The following is an 18,713-nucleotide window of genomic DNA, read 5'->3' as shown; positions in this document are numbered from 1 at the left end:
CTGGTGAATGTTGACCTGTTAATTAAAGGTCTTACTCACAATGGCTGCGGAGAGCGTGATCACACAGTCGTCTGGAAGAGCTGGTGCTCTCATGCATGTTTCAGTGTTATTTGCCTTGAAGAGAGCATAGAAGTAGTTTAGCTCATCTGGTAGTCTCGTGTTACTGGGCAGCTCTCGGTTGTGCTTCCCTTTGTAGTCTGTAATGGTTTGCAAGCCCTGCCATATCCAACAAGCGTCGGAGCCGGTGTAGTACGATTCGATCTTAGTCCCGTATTGATGCTTTGCCTATTTGATGGTTCATCGGAGGGCATAGCGCGATTTCTTATAAGCTTCCGGGTTAGAGTCCTGCTCCTTGAAGCGGCAGCTCTAGCCTTTAGCTCAGTGTGGAAGAATCCCGGAACATATTCCAGTCTGTGGTAGCAAAACAGTTCTGTAGCTTAGCATCCGCTTCATCTGACCACTTTTTTAATGACCGAGTCACTGGTGCTTCCTGCTTTAATTTTTGCTTTTAAGCAGGAATCAGAAGGATAGAATTATGGTCAGATTTGCCAAATGGAGGGCGAGGGAGGGCTTTGTAAGTGTCTCTGTGTGTAGAGTAAAGGTGATCTATAGCTTTCCCCCTCTGGTTGCACACAAATAATGCAAAAAACCGAACAAAAATCAATTATTTTAAGGAGCATGTAAATTGTCAGCCATCTTCTCCTTGGCCAGTTCAATGCTATGGTTTGTGCTTTCAGTTTTGCCCGAATGCTGCCATCTATCCACGGTTTCTGGTTTGGGTAGGTTTTAATAGTCACACTAGTATCACTATGTTCTACTAGTCCAATTAGTAGTATCCAGACTTGTGCAGAGCTGCTGCTGTGCTAGTCCTTTTGAATACATATCTCTCAATCATTTAGCAAAACTAAACAGCAGAGCCACATGCCCCTTCCTTCCTCCCTCCCTCCTCTCACATTGCCTTACCCACCAAGTGATCCCAGCTACACCTTTATTTATTCTGTTCACCTCCATTCTTCTCTTTATTTAACCAGCTGTCAAACATTACATTGTGCATAATGTGAAATGATATTAAATTATTTGTTATTTATTATTGTAAAAAGAAAGATTTACATTATGACAGTTTTCTATCATTGACGATTTAGGCACCATTATGACAGGTGAGCATGTTAACATTGTTTTTGACAAGTTTCTATTGTTTAATTGTTTTCAATGAAAATTACCTTTGTAATCGCTGGGAATATAATGTTAAATGTCATTTGAATTGTGTGTGCATTTGAAGAAAACACGTGGAATTGAGTGTGTGACAGCAGGTCAGGAGTTATTTTAGATAGTTCGTTTTTCCTCCAGTCATATAAAAAATATGAGCGTGACTTTCTGCACGTAGCCTTCAGAGAACTCTTGTGTCCTGCCTGTCAGCGTTCGTCTCCTAACCGCATCCAGAGTGAAGCGTAGACACGACGATCATCATGCGAACTAAAGTTTTATATTAAAACCCTTTCTGTTAATTTTCACACTATAGTCTAAAATCAAAAGGTTCTTTAATTTGGGGATAATCTTTCACAAAGTAGTGAATTAATTAATAATAAAAACAAATGAAAATGTGAGGAATATAATATTCGAATACACCATAAAGCCAAATAAAAAACTGGAGACAAACGAAAAATCCTAGTAGGCTACTGTATCATTGTGGATAGAATATGTATGGCGCACTACATACGTCCATCAATTGACTCAATCAACAAGTAGCGGATTTGATTTGTCTCTCTGGAGTGGGACTCCAAGCAGCCGGGGTAAAAGTGCACACGTGGAATCTCGCTCACTACAGACTGACAAGGTGTTCAGCCAATCAATGTCAGTAAGAGTGACGTCATTTGACAACGCTCAGCCAATGGTATACAGTTGAGAATGTTTCCCAAAAATGCATAAAACATCATTTACAATCATCAGAAAAGTGGTTGTGAATGTAGCTAGTTGGGAGATGGGACGACTGGTATAATAATAACCGACTCACCTCTTTGGAAGATGCTGTATGTAGGCTAATTTTCTTTTTGGAAGATGGTTAAACTGTGCATATTGGATTAATATAAAATGTGAATGTTTCGACATACGGAACCGTTTTAGGAACTTTGGCGAACGGATATTTTTTTTGTGTGGAAACAATCTAACTACGGTAAGAAAAGTTCAGTGACTTAATGGACTTAAACTGACATTTAAGAAACAGCTGTCTACAGGCTATATTAGTTAATCGACAGTTATCCTTTTAGTTTATTATCAATACATCTTTGGTGTATAGTAGCTCCTATTCTGCTTACGGTCTTATTCGGGATAAACTCTTTACATGGACCTTTGATATCCTGCTCACGAGTATCCCTGTATTCATGAATAAACATAATATTCCTCATTTAAATTCATACGGATTAAATTGAGTAGTAACTGAAATATGGACACTGGCTGTAGGTCTATAACCTCTCAAATGTAGCGTTATATAATATTAACTCCTGCAGAATTATGCATTTCTTGCAGTAAAAATGATAAAATAACATTTGTTCTGTCTCGGGAACAGGGGTGGAGAAATATTTCTTTCTTTCAGCATCTCTTGAGAAAATGGGAATGCGCTGTAATGTGTTGTCTTTGACACTGTTATGCAAGCCAACATTATTTCAACCACATCAAATATGCACACATGACCAACTGTCCTATCAGAAATGTGTTTCATCATTTTCTCAGCTTTTCTTTTCCTTATAACCAGTCCAACTGATGGCATTGGACGTTTTGAACAGGACCAATCTTTCCACTGTTTTGGAGTTAATGCGTTTTCTACCCGGTCCCTAAACGAAACAGACAACTTTACCGGTGTTAACTAGATTACTAATACATTCATTCTATCGATGTAAGACATTATTCTGGTGAGTACTATACGTTATTTAGTCTCATAGGGCAACAATTTATGACAGAAGAGAAGCTGCATGTATCTAACTATATAGTTGACGAACAAATGGCCTAGCAAATGTCCCGAAATTCTAAACAGAAACGTGTCTAAATAAGGGGTGAAAGTAGCCAGTAGACTAGCCCGTCCAGTATGGAGTATCGTCCAAATAAATTATTATGGTGTATTGAAATGTGTAGGTAGCCAACTTTTGGAAGTGATTTGTTGGACAATCAGATGACTTCATCACTCAAAATGTATGCGAAACTGAGCATGCGCAGACAGTATAGGGGATAAGATGTTGACATGCCACAGTAACCTAATCAGTAATCACCATATCCCAGGTATCTTATCAGGGTTTCTCATAACCGGAATACAAACCTTTTTGGGTTATTGTAAACGGGATATGTGTAAACTCAAAAACAGAATACAACAATATCCCAATACTATTGTAAATTAGATATATGTTCGCATGTAAACGTGGCCAGTGATAGCAGAGTTTTACCCAGAAGAGTAAAATGATATGCTTTTTGAAAGCAGAGGTTTACCATGAAGAGGGGATTCCATGGGGAATAAGGAAGGGTCGATAATGTATGCTTAAGATAGTGTGAAATTCCAATGCCGTAGTCAAAAAATTGTATTTAGGTTACAAGCATTTCGCTACACCCACAATAACATCTGTTAAACACGTATGTGACCATTTGAGGTTACTACCACACAATATGAATGGTATTTACAGTGCATTCAGAAAGTATTCAGACCCCTTCACCTTTTCCACATTTTGTTACGCTACAGCCTCATTCTAAAAATCCTTATCAATCTACACACAATACCCAATAATGACAAAGCGAAAAGGATTGGTGCAAAACAGAAATACCTTATTTAAATAAGAATTCAGACCCTTTGCTATGAGACTCATAGCGGCAGGGTAGCCTAGTGGTTAGAGTGTTGGACTAGTAACTGGAAAGTTGCAAGTTCAAACCCCCGTGCTGACAAGGTACAAATCTGTCATTCTGCCCCTCAACAGAGCTCCAAGGTTCATCTTTCTTTCTGGAAGTTTCTCCCATCTCTGCAGCACTGCACCAATCAGGCCTTTATGGTAGTGGCCAGACGGAAGCCACTCCTCAGTAAAAGGCACTTGGAGTTTGCCGAAAGCGACCTAAAGGACTCTCAGATTCTCTGGTCTGATGAAGCCAAGATTGAAATCTTTGGCCTGAACGCCAAGCATCACGTCTGGAGGAAACCTGGCACCATCCCTACGATGAAGCATGGTGGTGGCAGCATCATGCTGTGGGGATGTTTTTTCAGGGCAGGGACTGGGAGACTAGTCAGGATTGAGGGAAAGATGAACGGAGCAAAGTACAGAGAGATCCTTGATGAAAACCTGCTCCAGAGCGCTCAGGACCTCAGACTGGGATGAAGGTTCACCTTCCAACAGGACAACGATCCTAAGCACACAGCCAAGACAACGCAGGAGTGGCTTCGGGACAAGTCTCTGAATGTCCTTGAGTGGCCCAGCCGGAGCCCGGACTTGAACCCTGAACTTCTGTAAATGTGATCTTTTATTTTGTTTAAATGTGCTAACATGGAAAATGTGGAAAAAGTCATTGGGTCTGAATACTTTCTGAATGCACTGTATGTTACTACCACACAATATGAATGGTATTTAGGTTACTACCACACAATATGAATGGTATTTAGGTTACTACCACACAATATAGTGGATCAACCTTGATACCCAGTAGCCTGGCAGACTGGCTGGGTAGCAACAGTGTTGCTGTGTGTCTTTATGGTCATGTTGCTCTGTATGACTCCTGCTTTAAACAGACTCAGACTCTGGTACAGGCTCTATTGGTGGGGATCTCGCTCACTCTAAATAATTGGTAGGTCAATCAACCAATCAATCATTATATAAATCATAGGTGATGTTGTATCAGCCTCGTTCAGGATTCTGGTATGGTCCTGAGGTTATTTATTCTAACCCGGTTTACGAGTTCATTATCCTCATGATATACTGTAGACACACCCTTGTCAGAATGAGCATCCTGTTGTTGTTGTGTGGGTGTGACACAAACACCAAATGCCTTGTCAACCAATCACAGTCAGCCCTCTAAAGTGGTGTGGAGGAGTGATTGGGCTCGTCATCACCATGGAGACGGTGTGTTAGAGGATGATTAGCAGAGGATCAGGGATAACACAGCTGTGCCTCACAGACACTCAGCTCATATACTGACGTGTTTGGAGGAAAGCCTGTCTGAACGTATTGAAAACAGACTAAACAAAGCCTGTCTGAACGTATTGATAACAGACCAAACAAAGCCTGTCTGAATGTATTGAAAACAGACTAAACAAATTATATTTGAATCAAATCAAATGTATTTATATATCCCTTCTTACATCAGTGGCCAGTCCTCTTCTGGCTGTGCCGGGTGGAGATTATAACAAAACATGGCCAAGATGTTCAAATTAGAGGTTGACCGATTATGATTTTTCAACGCCTATACCGATACCCATTATTGGAGGACCAAAAAAGCCTAAACCGATTTATCGGACAATTTTTAAAAATCTATTTGTAATAATGACAATTACAACAATACTGAATGAACACTTATTTTAACTTAATATAATACATCAATAAAATCAATTTAGCCTCAAATAAATAATGAAACATGTTCAATTTGGTTTAAATAATGCAAAAATAGTGTTGGAGAAGAAAGTAAAAGTGCAATATGTTCCATGTAAGAAAGCTAACGTTTCAGTTCCTTGCTCAGAACATGAGAACATATGAAAGCTGGTGGTTCCTTTTAACATGAGTCTTCAATATTCCCAGGTAAGAAGTTTTAGGTTGTAGTTATTATAGGAATTATATGGCTATTTCCCTCTCTACCATTTGTATTTCATTTACCTTTGACTATTGGATGTTCTTATATGCACTTTAGTATTGCCAGTGTAACAGTATAGCTTCCGTCCCTCTCCTCGCTCCTCCCTGGGCTTGAACCAGCAACACAACGACAACAACCACCATCAAAGCAGCGTTACCCATGCAGAGCAAGGGAAACAACCACCCCAAGGCTCAGAGCGAGTGACGTTTGAAACACTATTAGCGCGCGCTAACTAGCCAGCCATTTCACTTCGGTTACACCAGCCTCATCTCGGGAGTTGATAGGCTTGAAGTCAAACAGTGCAATGCTTGATGTACAACGAAGAGCTGCTGGCAAAACACACAAAAGTGCTGTTTGAATGAATGTTTACGCACCTGCTTCTGCCTACCACCGCTCAGTCAGATACTTAGATACTTGTATGCTTGTATGCTCAGTCAGATTATACGCAACGCAGGACACGCTAGATAATATATAGTAATATTATCAACCATGTGTAGTTAACTAGTGATTATGATTGATTGTTTTTTATAAGATAAGTTTAATGCTAGCTAGCAACTTACCTTGTTTTACTGCATTCGCGTAACAGGCAGTCAGTCTCCTTGTGGAGTGCAACGGTCGTTATTGCGTTGGACTAGTTAACTGTAAGGTTGCAAGATTGGATCCCCCGAGCTGACAAGGTGAAAATCTGTCGTTCTGCCTCTGAACGAGGCAGTTAACCCACTGTTCCTAGGCCATCATTGAAAATAAGAATGTGTTCTTAACTGACTTGCCTAGTTAAATAAAGATTAAATAATGGTGTAAATGTTGTAAAAAAAATTATCGGCTAAATCGGTGTCCAAAAATCGGCCATTCCGATTAATCGGTCGACCTCTAGTTCAAATGTTCATAAATGACCAGCATGGTCAACTAATAATAATCACAGTAGTTGTCGAGGGTGCAACAAGTCAGCACCTCAGGAGTAAATGTCAGTTGGCTTTTCATAGCCGATCATTAAGAGTATCTCTACCGCTCCTGCTGTCTCCAGAGAGTTGAAAACAGCAGGTCTGGGACAGGTAGCACGTCCGGTGAACAGGTCAGGGTTCCATTGCCGCAGGCAGAACAGTTGGAACTGGAGCAGCAGCACGGCCAGGTGGACTGGGGACAGCAAGGAGTCATCAGGCCAGGTAGTCCTGAGGCATGGTTCTAGGTCTCAGGTCCTCCGAGAGAGAGAAAGAGAGAATTAGAGAGAGCATACTTAAATTCACAAAGGACACCGGATAAGACAGGAGAAGTACTCCAGGTATAACAGACTGACCCTAGCCCCCCGACACATAAACTACTGCAGCATAAATACTGTATTGTATTAAATGTATTGAAAACATATTGAAAACAGACTAAACCAAGCTGCTCCTGCAAGAGCCAAAGGGCAGCTCATGTAGTAATTCAACAGGTTCATAAATCCTTATAACTCACCCTGGCATGTCATACTCACAGTCGATCTTTAAAACCATGCTAATATTTACGATGTTGTTACAGTAGTACTTTATTTATCTGTACAGAGAGCAACGATGGATGTTTGAATGCTGGAAAACATTGCGACAGCAGAGCTGAACAACTGTGGTACCAAGCACCTGACAGACTACAGGTTAATCATCTGAACAGGGGAGGAACAACAAGGATAATGGTGGACAGAAGAGTTTAATTCCAAAATGCCATATATATCTATTTTCAGAAATTAATTAAAAACACATCTTGTGAAAGAGAGCTATTTTTGTTTCATCTAACCATGATATGGGCTAGTGAAAAGACTGACAGGATTAATCTGACCATGATATGGGCTAGTGAAAAGACTGCCAGGATTAATATGACCATGATATGCGTTAGTGAAAAGACTGACAAGATTAATCTGACCATGATTAAGAACTCAATAGAAACGGTATCCTGGTTGGGTTTTAACCAACAGAACTCAATAGAAACGGTATCCTGGTTGGGTTTTAACCAACAGAACTCAATAGAAACGGTATCCTGGTTGGGTTTTAACCAACAGAACTCAATAGAAACGGTATCCTGGTTGGGTTATAACCAACAGAACTCAATGGAAACGGTATCCTGGTTGGGTTGTAACCAACAGAACTCAATAGAAACGGTATCCTGGTTGGGTTGTAACCAACAGAACTCAATAGAAACGGTATCCTGGTTGGGTTATAACCAACAGAACTCAAACAGTATCCTGGTTGGGTTATAACCAACAGAACTCAATAGAAACGGTATCCTGGTTGGGTTTTAACCAACATAACTCAAAAGAAACGGGATCCTGGTTGGGTTATAACCAACAGAACTCAAACAGTATCCTGGTTGGGTTATAACCAACAGAACTCAATAGAAACGGAATCCTGGTTGGGTTATAACCAACAGAACTCAATAGAAACGGTATCCTGGTTGGGTTTTAACCAACAGAACTCAAACGGTATCCTGGTTGAGTTATAACCAACAGAACTCAATAGAAACGTTATCCTGGTTGGGTTTTAACCAACGGAACTCAAACGGTATCCTGGTTGGGTTATAACCAACAGAACTCAATAGAAACGGTATCCTGGTTGGGTTATAACCAACAGAACTCAAACGGTATCCTGGTTGGGTTATAACCAACAGAACTCAAACGGTATCCTGGTTGGGTTATAACCAACAGAACTCAAACGGTATCCTGGTTGGGTTATAACCAACAGAACTCAAACGGTATCCTGGTTGGGTTTTAACCAACAGAACTCAAACGGTATCCTGGTTGGGTTATAACCAACAGAACTCAAACGGTATCCTGGTTGGGTTATAACCAACAGAACTCAATAGAAACGGTATCCTGGTTGGGTTTTAACCAACAGAACTCAAACGGTATCCTGGTTGGGTTATAACCAACAGAACTCAATAGAAACGGTATCCTGGTTGGGTTTTAACCAACAGAACTCAAACGGTATCCTGGTTGGGTTAAACAGTTAGGCTACATATAATAAAATATTAATACATAAATAAATATTAAAATAATAAATTTGTTGAAAGTATTTTGTGCAAATTTCACATAGCCGATTTATTGTATCCAGAGGGTGAACATCATATAAAATGTCTCTTTCCTTTTTGGACATTTAAGTACACTACATGACCAAAAGTATGTGGACACCTGCTCGTCGAAACATTTAATTTCAAAATCTTGAGCATTAATATGGACTTGGTGTTCCCTTTGTTGCTATAACAGCCTCCACTCTTCTGTGAAGGCTTTCCACTAGATGTTGGAACATTGCTAAGGGGTCTTCCTTCAATTCAGCCACAAGAGCATTAGTGAAGTCAGGTACTGATGTTGGACGATTAGGTCTGGTTCGCAGTCTGCGTTTCAATTAATCTCAAAGATGTTCGATGGGGTTTAGGTCAGGGCTCTGTGCAGGCCAGTCAAGTTCTTCCACACCGATCTCAACAAACCATTTACGTATGGACCTTACTTTGTGCACAGGGGCTTTGTCATGCTGAAATAGGAAAGGGCCTTCCCCAATCTGTTGCCACAAAATTGGAAGCACAGAATCGTCTAGAATGCCATTGTATGCTGTAGCGTTACGATTTCGCTTCACTGGAACTAAGAGGCCCGAACCATGAAAAACAGCCCCAGACCATTATTCCTACTCCACCAAACTGTTGGCACTATGCATGTGGGCAGGTAGCACTCTACTGGCATCTGCCAAACCCAGATTTGTCCTTCGGACTGCCAGATGGTGAAGCGTGATTCATCATTCCAGAGAACGCATTCCCACTGCTCCAGAGTCCAATGGCGGCGAGATTTACAGCACTCCAGCCAAAGGTCGGCATTGAACATGGTGATCTTAGGCTTGTGTAGTGTATAACGTTTTGAATTTTTTATCTTGTTTAATTAAAAAAAAAAAAAAAAAAATGCTGTTTACATTTTTTTTTAAATTTCACCTTTATTTAACCTGGTAGGCTAGTTGAGAACACCTTTATTTAACCAGGTAGGCTAGTTGAGAACACCTTTATTTAACCAGGTAGGCTAGTTGAGAACACCTTTATTTAACCAGGTAGGCTAGTTGAGAACACCTTTATTTAACCAGGTAGGCCAGTTGAGAACACCTTTATTTAACCAGGTAGGCTAGTTGAGAACACCTTTATTTAACCAGGTAGGCTAGTTGAGAACACCTTTATTTAACCTGGTAGGCTAGTTGAGAACACCTTTATTTAACCAGGTAGGCTAGTTGAGAACAAGTTCTCATTTGCAACTGCGACCTGGCCAAGATAAAGCGTAGCAATTCGACACATACAACAACACAGAGTTACACATGGAATAAACAAAACATACAGTCAATAATACTCCAACAGGAACAGATATCACCGGCTCCATCAGGAACAGATATCACAGGCTCCAACAGGAACAGATATCACAGGCTCCATCAGGAACAGATATCACAGGCTCCAACAGGAACAGATATCACAGGCTCCAACAGGAACAGATATCACAGGCTCCAACAGGAACATATATCACAGGCTCCATCAGGAACAGATATCACAGGCTCCAACAGGAACAGATATCACAGGCTCCAACAGGAACAGATATCACAGGCTCCAACAGGAACAGATATCACAGGCTCCAACAGGAACATATATCACAGGCTCCATCAGGAACAGATATCACAGGCTCCAACAGGAACAGATATCACAGGCTCCATCAGGAACAGATATCACAGGCTCCAACAGGAACAGATATCACAGGCTCCAACAGGAACATATATCACAGGCTCCATCAGGAACAGGCTCCAATAAACTGTCCATAAGCAAAAGCTCCACGCCACTAAAGAGATCAAAGCCTAATGCTAGGTAGTCAGCACATGAACAGCTGAAAATAATAGCTGTTTATCACCACATCTGGCTGACTAAGTCAGGGGTTAGCCTAAATCAATAAGATAAGGTTTTTTACTTTTAATAAAAATGTAAATCAAAACTCTGCATTTAACAGAATTTACCAACATCTTAGTTTTGTAGTCATGAAATCTATGCAGCCTACTCAATCACTTTTTATAGCTACTGTTTACGGGGCTCCTGGGCCATATACAGCGATCCTCACTGAGTTCCCTGAATTCCTATTGGACCTTGTAGTCATAGCAGATAGCATTTATAATGTTTGGGGACTTCAATATTCACATGGAAAAGTCCACAGACCCACTCCAAAAGGCTTTCGGAGCCATCATCAACTCAGTGGGTTTTGTTCAACATGGCTCCGGACCTACGTGTGGGCACAGTCATATCCTGGATCAGTCATACCCTGTATCTAGTTTTGTCTCGTGGAATAAATATTGTGGATCTAAATGTTTTTCCTCATAATCCTGGACTATCAGACCACCATTTTATTAAGTTTGCAATCGCAATAAATAATCTGCTCCGACACCAACCAAGGATTATCAAAAGCCATGCTATATATTCTCAGACAACCCAAAGATTCCTAGATGCCCTTCCTGACTCCCTCCACCTACCCAAGGACGTCTGAGTACAAAAATTAGTTTACCACCCATTTGGGGATCTAAATTTAACCGTGCGTAATACCCTAGATGCAGTCACACACCCTAAAAATGTAATTAAATTTGCTCCCTGGTATACAGAAAATACCAGAGCTATGAAGCACGCTTCCAGAAACTTGGAATGGAAATGACATCTGACTAGCTTGGAAAGACAGTACCAATATCGAAGAACTCTCGCTGCTCCTCCATCATCCTACTTTTCCAACATAATTGAGGAGAATAAGAACAATCCAAAATGTAGTTAGATACTGTCGTAAAGCTAACTAAAAAGCAGCATTCCCCAAGAGAGGATACCCTTCACTTCAGGAGTGATAAATTGTGATAAACTTCTTTGACGAAAAGATCATGATCATTAGAAAGCAAATTACGGACTCCTCTTTAAATCTGCTTATTTCTCCACAACTCAGTTGTCCTGAGTCTGCACCACACTGCCAGGACCTGGGATCAAGGGAGACACTCAAGTTTTTTAATACTATATCTCTTGACAGATTGATTAAAAAAAAGTAATGGCCTCTAAACCTTCCAGTTGCCTACTGGTCCCTATTCCGAATAATAAACTGAAAGAGCTACTTCCTGTGCATGGCCCTCCTATGTTGAACATAATTAATGGAATAGTTTTAGAGTGTGGAGTCTAGTCCATGAGTAGTTTTACTGTGTAAAGAGTCTAGTCCATGAGTAGTTTTACTGTGTAGAGAGTCTAGTCCATCAGTAGTTTTACTGTGTAAAGAGTCTAGTCCATGAGTAGTTTTACTGTGTAGAGAGTCTAGTCCATCAGTAGTTTTACTGTGTAGAGAGTCTAGTCCATCAGTAGTTTTACTGTGTAGAGAGTCTAGTCCATCAGTAGTTTTACTGTGTAGAGAGTCTAGTCCATGAGTAGTTTTACTGTGTAGAGAGTCTAGTCCATCAGTAGTTTTACTGTGTACAGAGTCTAGTCCATGAGTTTGTTTTTCCTCTTGTTTATCAGCTTCTGCTAAATCTGTCTGTCTCTCAACTAATTATATTCATTCAAGGGAACAAAGGATGAAAGACTCAGGCTGTTTGAGATGTAAATCGACCAATTAATAGATATGCTGCGGTTGAATGACTGGGATCTCTTTATCCAGAGACATACAGTGCATTCGGAAAGTATTCAGACCCCTTTAGTTATTACACATTTTGTTACATTACACTTATTCTTAAATGTATTAAATTGTTTTCCCCCTCATTAATCTACAAACAATACTCCATATAATGACTATGCAAAAACAGATTTTTAGACATTTTTGTAAATTTATGTAAAAAAAATCATTTTGGACCCTTTTTCTCAGTACTTTGGAAGCACCTTTGGCAGCGATTATAGCCTGGAGTCTTCTTGGGTGGGTGGAGCCACCCAGTAGCCTCCCCCCAACCAGAAGTGAGCCAGCTTCGAAGTTCCTCTGTTTTTTCACCTGCCCAGGTGTAGATGAGTGATTTGGGGGCTTAACAGAGCTGTTTGGTTCTGGTCTCCTTTAACAGAGCTGTTTGGTTCTGGTCTCCTGACTATTTGGTATTTCCCATTATCGACATGCTTAGATGCTCAGGAGAAGCATGCTTGAATGTCTTTCTTCTACAACACAAACAATTCTCAACAGTTACTGAATGAGTGGCCATACTGGTAATACCAATGTCTATCTATAGCAGCTATTCTCAAACTGGGGTACACACAATGCCTTTGGGGGTACACCAAATAAAAATGTGATTAAATCCCATTTTCAAACAGTCCGTTTAGATTTTCCAACGGGGCAATACATTTGGGAGAGGTTTTTTTCTCGCCTGAGTAGCCTCGTTTCACTGGCAAAAATCAAATTAAACCATCTAGTGTTCAGCGAAATAACAACACAATGTCAAATACAGGTAGCCTAGTCAAATAATGAACATCCAATCACATTAACCATTACTCTCTTGCGGGAATTCCACTAACGGTCCGTTTGTAGCCGAACGTAGCTGTTGCTCATTCTGTTTGCTCGAAAATGGATGAATGGTTAAAAAATGTAAGGCCCGCATCCATAGAGACACATACCAGCTCTACTGGTAGTACTTCTACTATCAGCAGTCCTACACCTGCACCTGTCGATGACACAAGTTGTTCTGCTTCCACGAGCACATCCAATGCTAGCCACAAATTACTATTTGACTTTCGAGTACTAAGACATGTATAAAAGCAACAGATACCATTAATAAGAAGGGGCTAGAAGTGTCTTATATGGTGAGCTACCGAATGGCTAGGACAGGCAAGCCCCATACTATTGTGGAGGACTTTATTCATCCTGCTGCCACGGATATAGCTGGGACAATGCTGGGGGAAAATACCAAAAAGACTATACAGACAATGCCTTCAGACTATACAGACGCATCAGTGAAATGGCAGGAAATGTTTTGAAACAATTACTGCTTCACATACAAGCCAGTGAATTCTATACGTTACAGCTGGATGAGTCAACAGACGTGGCGGGCTTGGCACAGCTTCTGGTATATGTTCGTTACGTTTACGGGAGGTCAATTAAGGAAGGCATCCTCTTCTGCAAACCACTGGAAACCAGGACAACAGGAGATGATATTTTTTAAAGTACTAGACAGTTTTGTGACATCAAATGGACTTTGATGGTCAAGATGTGTTGGTATCTGTACTGATGGCGCAAAAGCGACAGGGAGACATAGTGGTAACACGCGTGCAAGCAGTTGCTCCCAACGCCACTTGGGTACACTGCAGCATCCACCGAGAGGCTCTTGCTGCCAAGGGAATGCCTGACAGCTTGAAATACGTTTTGGACACTACAGTGAAAATGGTTAACTTTGTTAAAGCAAGGCCCCTGAACTCTCGTGTATTTTCTGCACTATGCAATGATATGATTAAGAAGTTGGAGTTCTTCTCTGTCTGCATTAACAAGGACAACACACAGGTATTTCCATCATTGTATGATTTTTTGTGTGCAAATAAACTCAAGCTTACGGACAATGTCAAATGTGATAAAGCGAAGCACCTGAGTTGGGTGCGCAATTACGCAGGTGCTTTCCCGAAACGGATGACACAAACAACTGTATTCGTTATCTCTTTCATGCCCTGCCTCCAGTCCACTTACCGATATCTGAACAAGAGAGCCTCATCGAAATTGCAACAAGCAGTTCTGTGAAAATTGAATTTATTCAGAAGCCACTGCCAGATTTCTGGATTGGACTGCCTTGGCAAATCGCGATGTTAAGACACTGATGCCCTTTGCAACCATGTACCTATGTGAGAGTGGATTCTCAGCCCTCACTGGCATAAAAACTAAATACAGGCACAGACTGTGTGTGGAAAATTATTTAAGACTGAGACTCTCTCCAATACAACCCAACATTGCAGAATTATGTGCATCCTTTCAAGCACACCCTTCTCATTAACCTGTGGTGAGTTATTCACAATTTTTTGATGAACAACTAATGTTTTATATGTAAGATGGTTAAATGAAGAGCAACATTATTGTCATGCCCTGAGTGTAGATTGCTTTGTATGTTTCTATTTTTTGTTTGGTGTGATGTGGGTGGGCATTCTATGTTTGTATGTCTAGGTTTTGTATTTCTATGTTTTGGCCGGGTATGGTTGTCAATCAGGAACAGCTGTCTTTCGTTGTCTCTGATTGAGAACCATACTTAAGTAGCCTGTTTTCCCACTGTTAGTTGTGGGTGGTTATTTTCTGTTTAGTGTTTGTTGCACCTTTCAGAACTGTTTAGGCTATTATTTTTGTTAGTTTGAATTCAGTGTTCCGTCAGAATAAATAATATGAACACGTACCACGCTGCACCTTGGTCTTCACCTTCTTCTAATGAAAGTTGTTACAATTCTTGATTATTATTATTTGTGCCCTGGTCCTATAAGAGCTCTTTGTCACTTCCTACAAGCCGGGTTGTGACAAAAACTCACACTCATTCTTATGTTTAATACATGTATCGTATAGTGTGTGTGTGGCAGGCTTACAATGATGGCAAAAAAACAACATTTGAGAGTGTAATGACCCTGGTGCTAGAGGGGGTACGCAGCTGGAGTTTGAATGTTTGAAGGGGTACGGGATTATAAAAAGTTTGAACCACTTTAACACCACATTTCTTGTTACCCAATCTAAGAATAAGATACTTTTCTCATCACCAGATGACTGTCCGTCCCCTCTCTCTGTGTTCCAGGTATTCCAGTGAAGGATTATGGGTAGTTTTAAGGGCCATGCATTGCCGGGTAGTTTCTTCCTGATCGCGGGTCTGTGGTGGGCAGGAAAGTACTCTCTATGGTACGCCACCCTCAGGAACAAGAGTCTGGGCTCCACCTCCACCCGCCTGGCCAGCCGATCCACACAGCGCCGCCTGGAAGTCATCGAGGGATCAGTCACCCTCTTCTTCTCCGTGGTTGGTGAGCATCAACACCCTGAGCATCCACATTATATGTTTTTTTTAATCACTTTGATGCAATTTTCACAACACTTAGTACAAAACTCAAAACAGATCATCAAAAAGGCACATTTTTTCCCCCCTTTTTTCGGGATATGCAATTGGTAGTTCTGATCTTGTCTCATCTCTGCAATTCCCCTGCGGACTCAGGAGAGGTGAAAGTCGAGGGCCATGCATCCTCCGAAACACGACCCTGCCTAGCCACACTGCTTCTTGACACACTGTTCGCTTAACACGGAAGCCAGCCGCACCAATGTGTCGGAGGAAACACCGTCCGACTGACGACCGAATCAGCTTGCAGGTTCCCGGCCCGCCACAGCACAATGAGACCCCGGCCAAACCCTCCCCTATCCCAGACGACGCTGGGCCAATTGTGTGCCACCCCATGTGTCTCCCAGTCACGGCCGGCCGTGACACAGCCTGGGATCGAACCTGTGGCTGTAGTGGCGCCTCAACACTGCGATGCAGTGCCTTAGATCGCTGCACCACTCGGGAGGCCCAACATTTCCAATTGACTACGTGCAACACACAAAATTATACAGTTACTTTTTCATTCAACTTAGTCAGTATTTAATCTTGAAATACATGTTTCACATTGCAATACGTGTTCATATAAACACAATGAGATGCTCACTTTTGATATGATTCTCTTTTGTTAAAAATATTTTACTATTACTTAAACGTTTGGTAAACTTATAGATTTTACATGTAAACTGGTTTGTCCACTACAGATTATGATAGCTACTACTCCTAATGAAAATATATGTCTGTAAAGTAGAAACATAACAAGTATGATATACAGTGGTAAGAAAAAGTATGTGAACCCTTTGGAATTACCTGGATTTCTGCATAAATTGGTCATCAAATTTCATCTGTTCTTCAAGTCACAACAATAGACAAACATAGTATGCTTAACCTAATAACACACAAATTATTGTATTTTTCTTTTCTATATTGAATACATAATTTAAACATGCACAGTGTAGGTTGGAAAAAGTGTGTGAACCCCTAGGCTAATGACTCCAAAAGCTAATTGGAGTCAGGAGTCAGCTAACTTGGAGTCCAATCAATGAGATTGGAGATGTTGGTTAGAGTGGCCTTGCCCTACAAAAAACACTCACAAAATGTGAGTTTCCTAGTCACAAGAAGCATTGCCTGATGTGTACCATGCCTTGAACAAAAGAGATATCAGAAGCCGTAAGATTAAGAATTGTTGACTTGCATAAAGCTGGAAAGGGTTACAAAAGTATCTCTAAAAGCCTTGATGTTCATCAGTCCACGGTAAGATAAATTGTCTATAAATGGAGAAAGTTCAGCACTGTTGCTACTCTCCCTATGAGTGGCCGTCCTGCAAAGATGACTGCAAGAGCACAGCGCAGAATGCTCAATGAGGTTAAGAAGAATCCTAGAGTGCCAGCTAAAGACTTACAGAAATCTCTGGAACATGGTAACATCTCTGTTGACAAGTCTACGATACATAAAACACTAAACAAGCATGGTGTTCATGGGAGGACACCATGGAAGAAGCCACGGCTGTCCAAAAAAAATAATTTCTGCACGTCTGAAGTTTGCAAAAGTGCACCTGGATATTCTACAGCGCTACTGATAAAATATTATGTAGACAGATGAAACAACAGTTGAGTTGTTTGGAAGGAACACACAGCAGTATGTGTGGAGAGCACACCAATTTCGAAACCTCATTCTACTGTAAAGTATGGTGGAGGGGGCATCGTGGTTTGGGTCTGATTTGCTGCCTCAGGATGGCTTGCTTTCATCGATGGAAAAATTAATTCCCAAGTTTATCAACAACTGTTGGCACAATTATTAGAAAATGGAAGAAGTTCAAGATGACGGTCAATCACCCTCGGTCTGGGGCTCCATGCAAGATCACAACTCGTGGGGCATCAATGATCATGAGGAAGGTGAGGGAACAGCCCAGAACTACACGGCAGGACCTGGTCAATGACCTGAAGAGAGCTGGGACCACAGTCTCAAAGAAAACCATTAGTAACACACTACTCCGTCATGGATTAAAATCCTGCAGCGCACGCAAGGTCCCCCTGCTCAAGCCAGCGCATGTCCAGGCCCGTCTGAAGTTTGCCAAAGACCATCTGGGTGATCCAGAGGAGGAATGGGAGAAGGTCATGTGGTCTGATGAGACAAAAATAGAGCTTTTTGGTCTAAACTCCACTCGCCGTGTTTGGAGGAAGAAGAAAGATGAGTACAACCCCAAGAACACCATCCCAACCGTGAAGCATGGAGGTGGAAACGTCATTCTTTGGGGATGCTTTTCTGCAAAGGGGACAGGACGACTGCACCGTATTGAGGGGAGGATGGATGGGGCCATGTATCGCGAGATCTTGGCCAAAAACCTCCTTCCCTCAGTAAGAGCATTGAAGATGGGTCGTGGCTGGGTCTTCCAGCAAGACAACGACCCGAAACACACAGCCAGGGCAACTAAGGAGTGGCTCCGTAAGAAGCATCTCAAGGTCCTGGAGTGGCCTAGCCAGTCTCCAGACCTGAACCCAATAGAAAATCTTTGGAGGGAGCTGAAATTCCGTATTGCCCAGCGACAGCCCCGAAACCTGAAGGATCTGGAGAAGGTCTGTATGGAGGAGTGGGCCAAAATCCCTGCTGCAGTATGTGCAAACCTGGTCAAGAACTACAGGAAACGTATGATCTCTGTAATTGCAAACAAAGGTTACTGTACCAAATATTAAGTTCTGCTTTTCTGATGTATCAAATACTTATGTCATGCAACAAAATGCAAATGAATTACTTAAAAATCATCATTATTGTTTTAGATTCTGTCTCACAGTTGAAGTGTACCTATGATAACAATTACAGACCTCTACATGCTTTGTAAGTAGGAAAACCTGCAAAGTCGGCAGTGTATCAAATACTTGTTCTCCCCACTGTATATGGCGT

At 41.3% G+C, this 18,713-nt stretch overlaps 1 protein-coding gene across 2 annotated transcripts in view; it reads left to right on the top strand.

Annotated features, from left to right (window-relative positions):
• Positions 1-1,876: 1,876 nt before the first annotated feature.
• Positions 1,877-18,713, top strand: part of tmem45a (transmembrane protein 45a) — a 44,006-nt gene continuing 27,169 nt past the window's right edge. Inside the window, exons 1-2 of one of the 2 annotated variants that reach the window (XM_021583381.3) lie at positions 1,877-2,170; positions 15,528-15,747. In XM_021583381.3, the coding sequence (XP_021439056.1) occupies positions 15,546-15,747 (202 nt within the window). In that variant the 5' untranslated portion in view covers positions 1,877-2,170; positions 15,528-15,545. Of the gene's footprint in view, positions 2,171-2,679; positions 2,907-15,527; positions 15,748-18,713 lie in introns of those variants that run through there. The other variant, XM_090215296.1, reaches the window with a different exon arrangement.

Source organism: Oncorhynchus mykiss, chromosome 1, assembly GCF_057628025.1.
Source record: "Oncorhynchus mykiss isolate SJ-2025 chromosome 1, ASM5762802v1, whole genome shotgun sequence".
Classification (NCBI taxonomy): domain Eukaryota; kingdom Metazoa; phylum Chordata; class Actinopteri; order Salmoniformes; family Salmonidae; genus Oncorhynchus; species Oncorhynchus mykiss.
This window is presented reverse-complemented; position numbering and strand designations above follow the sequence as displayed.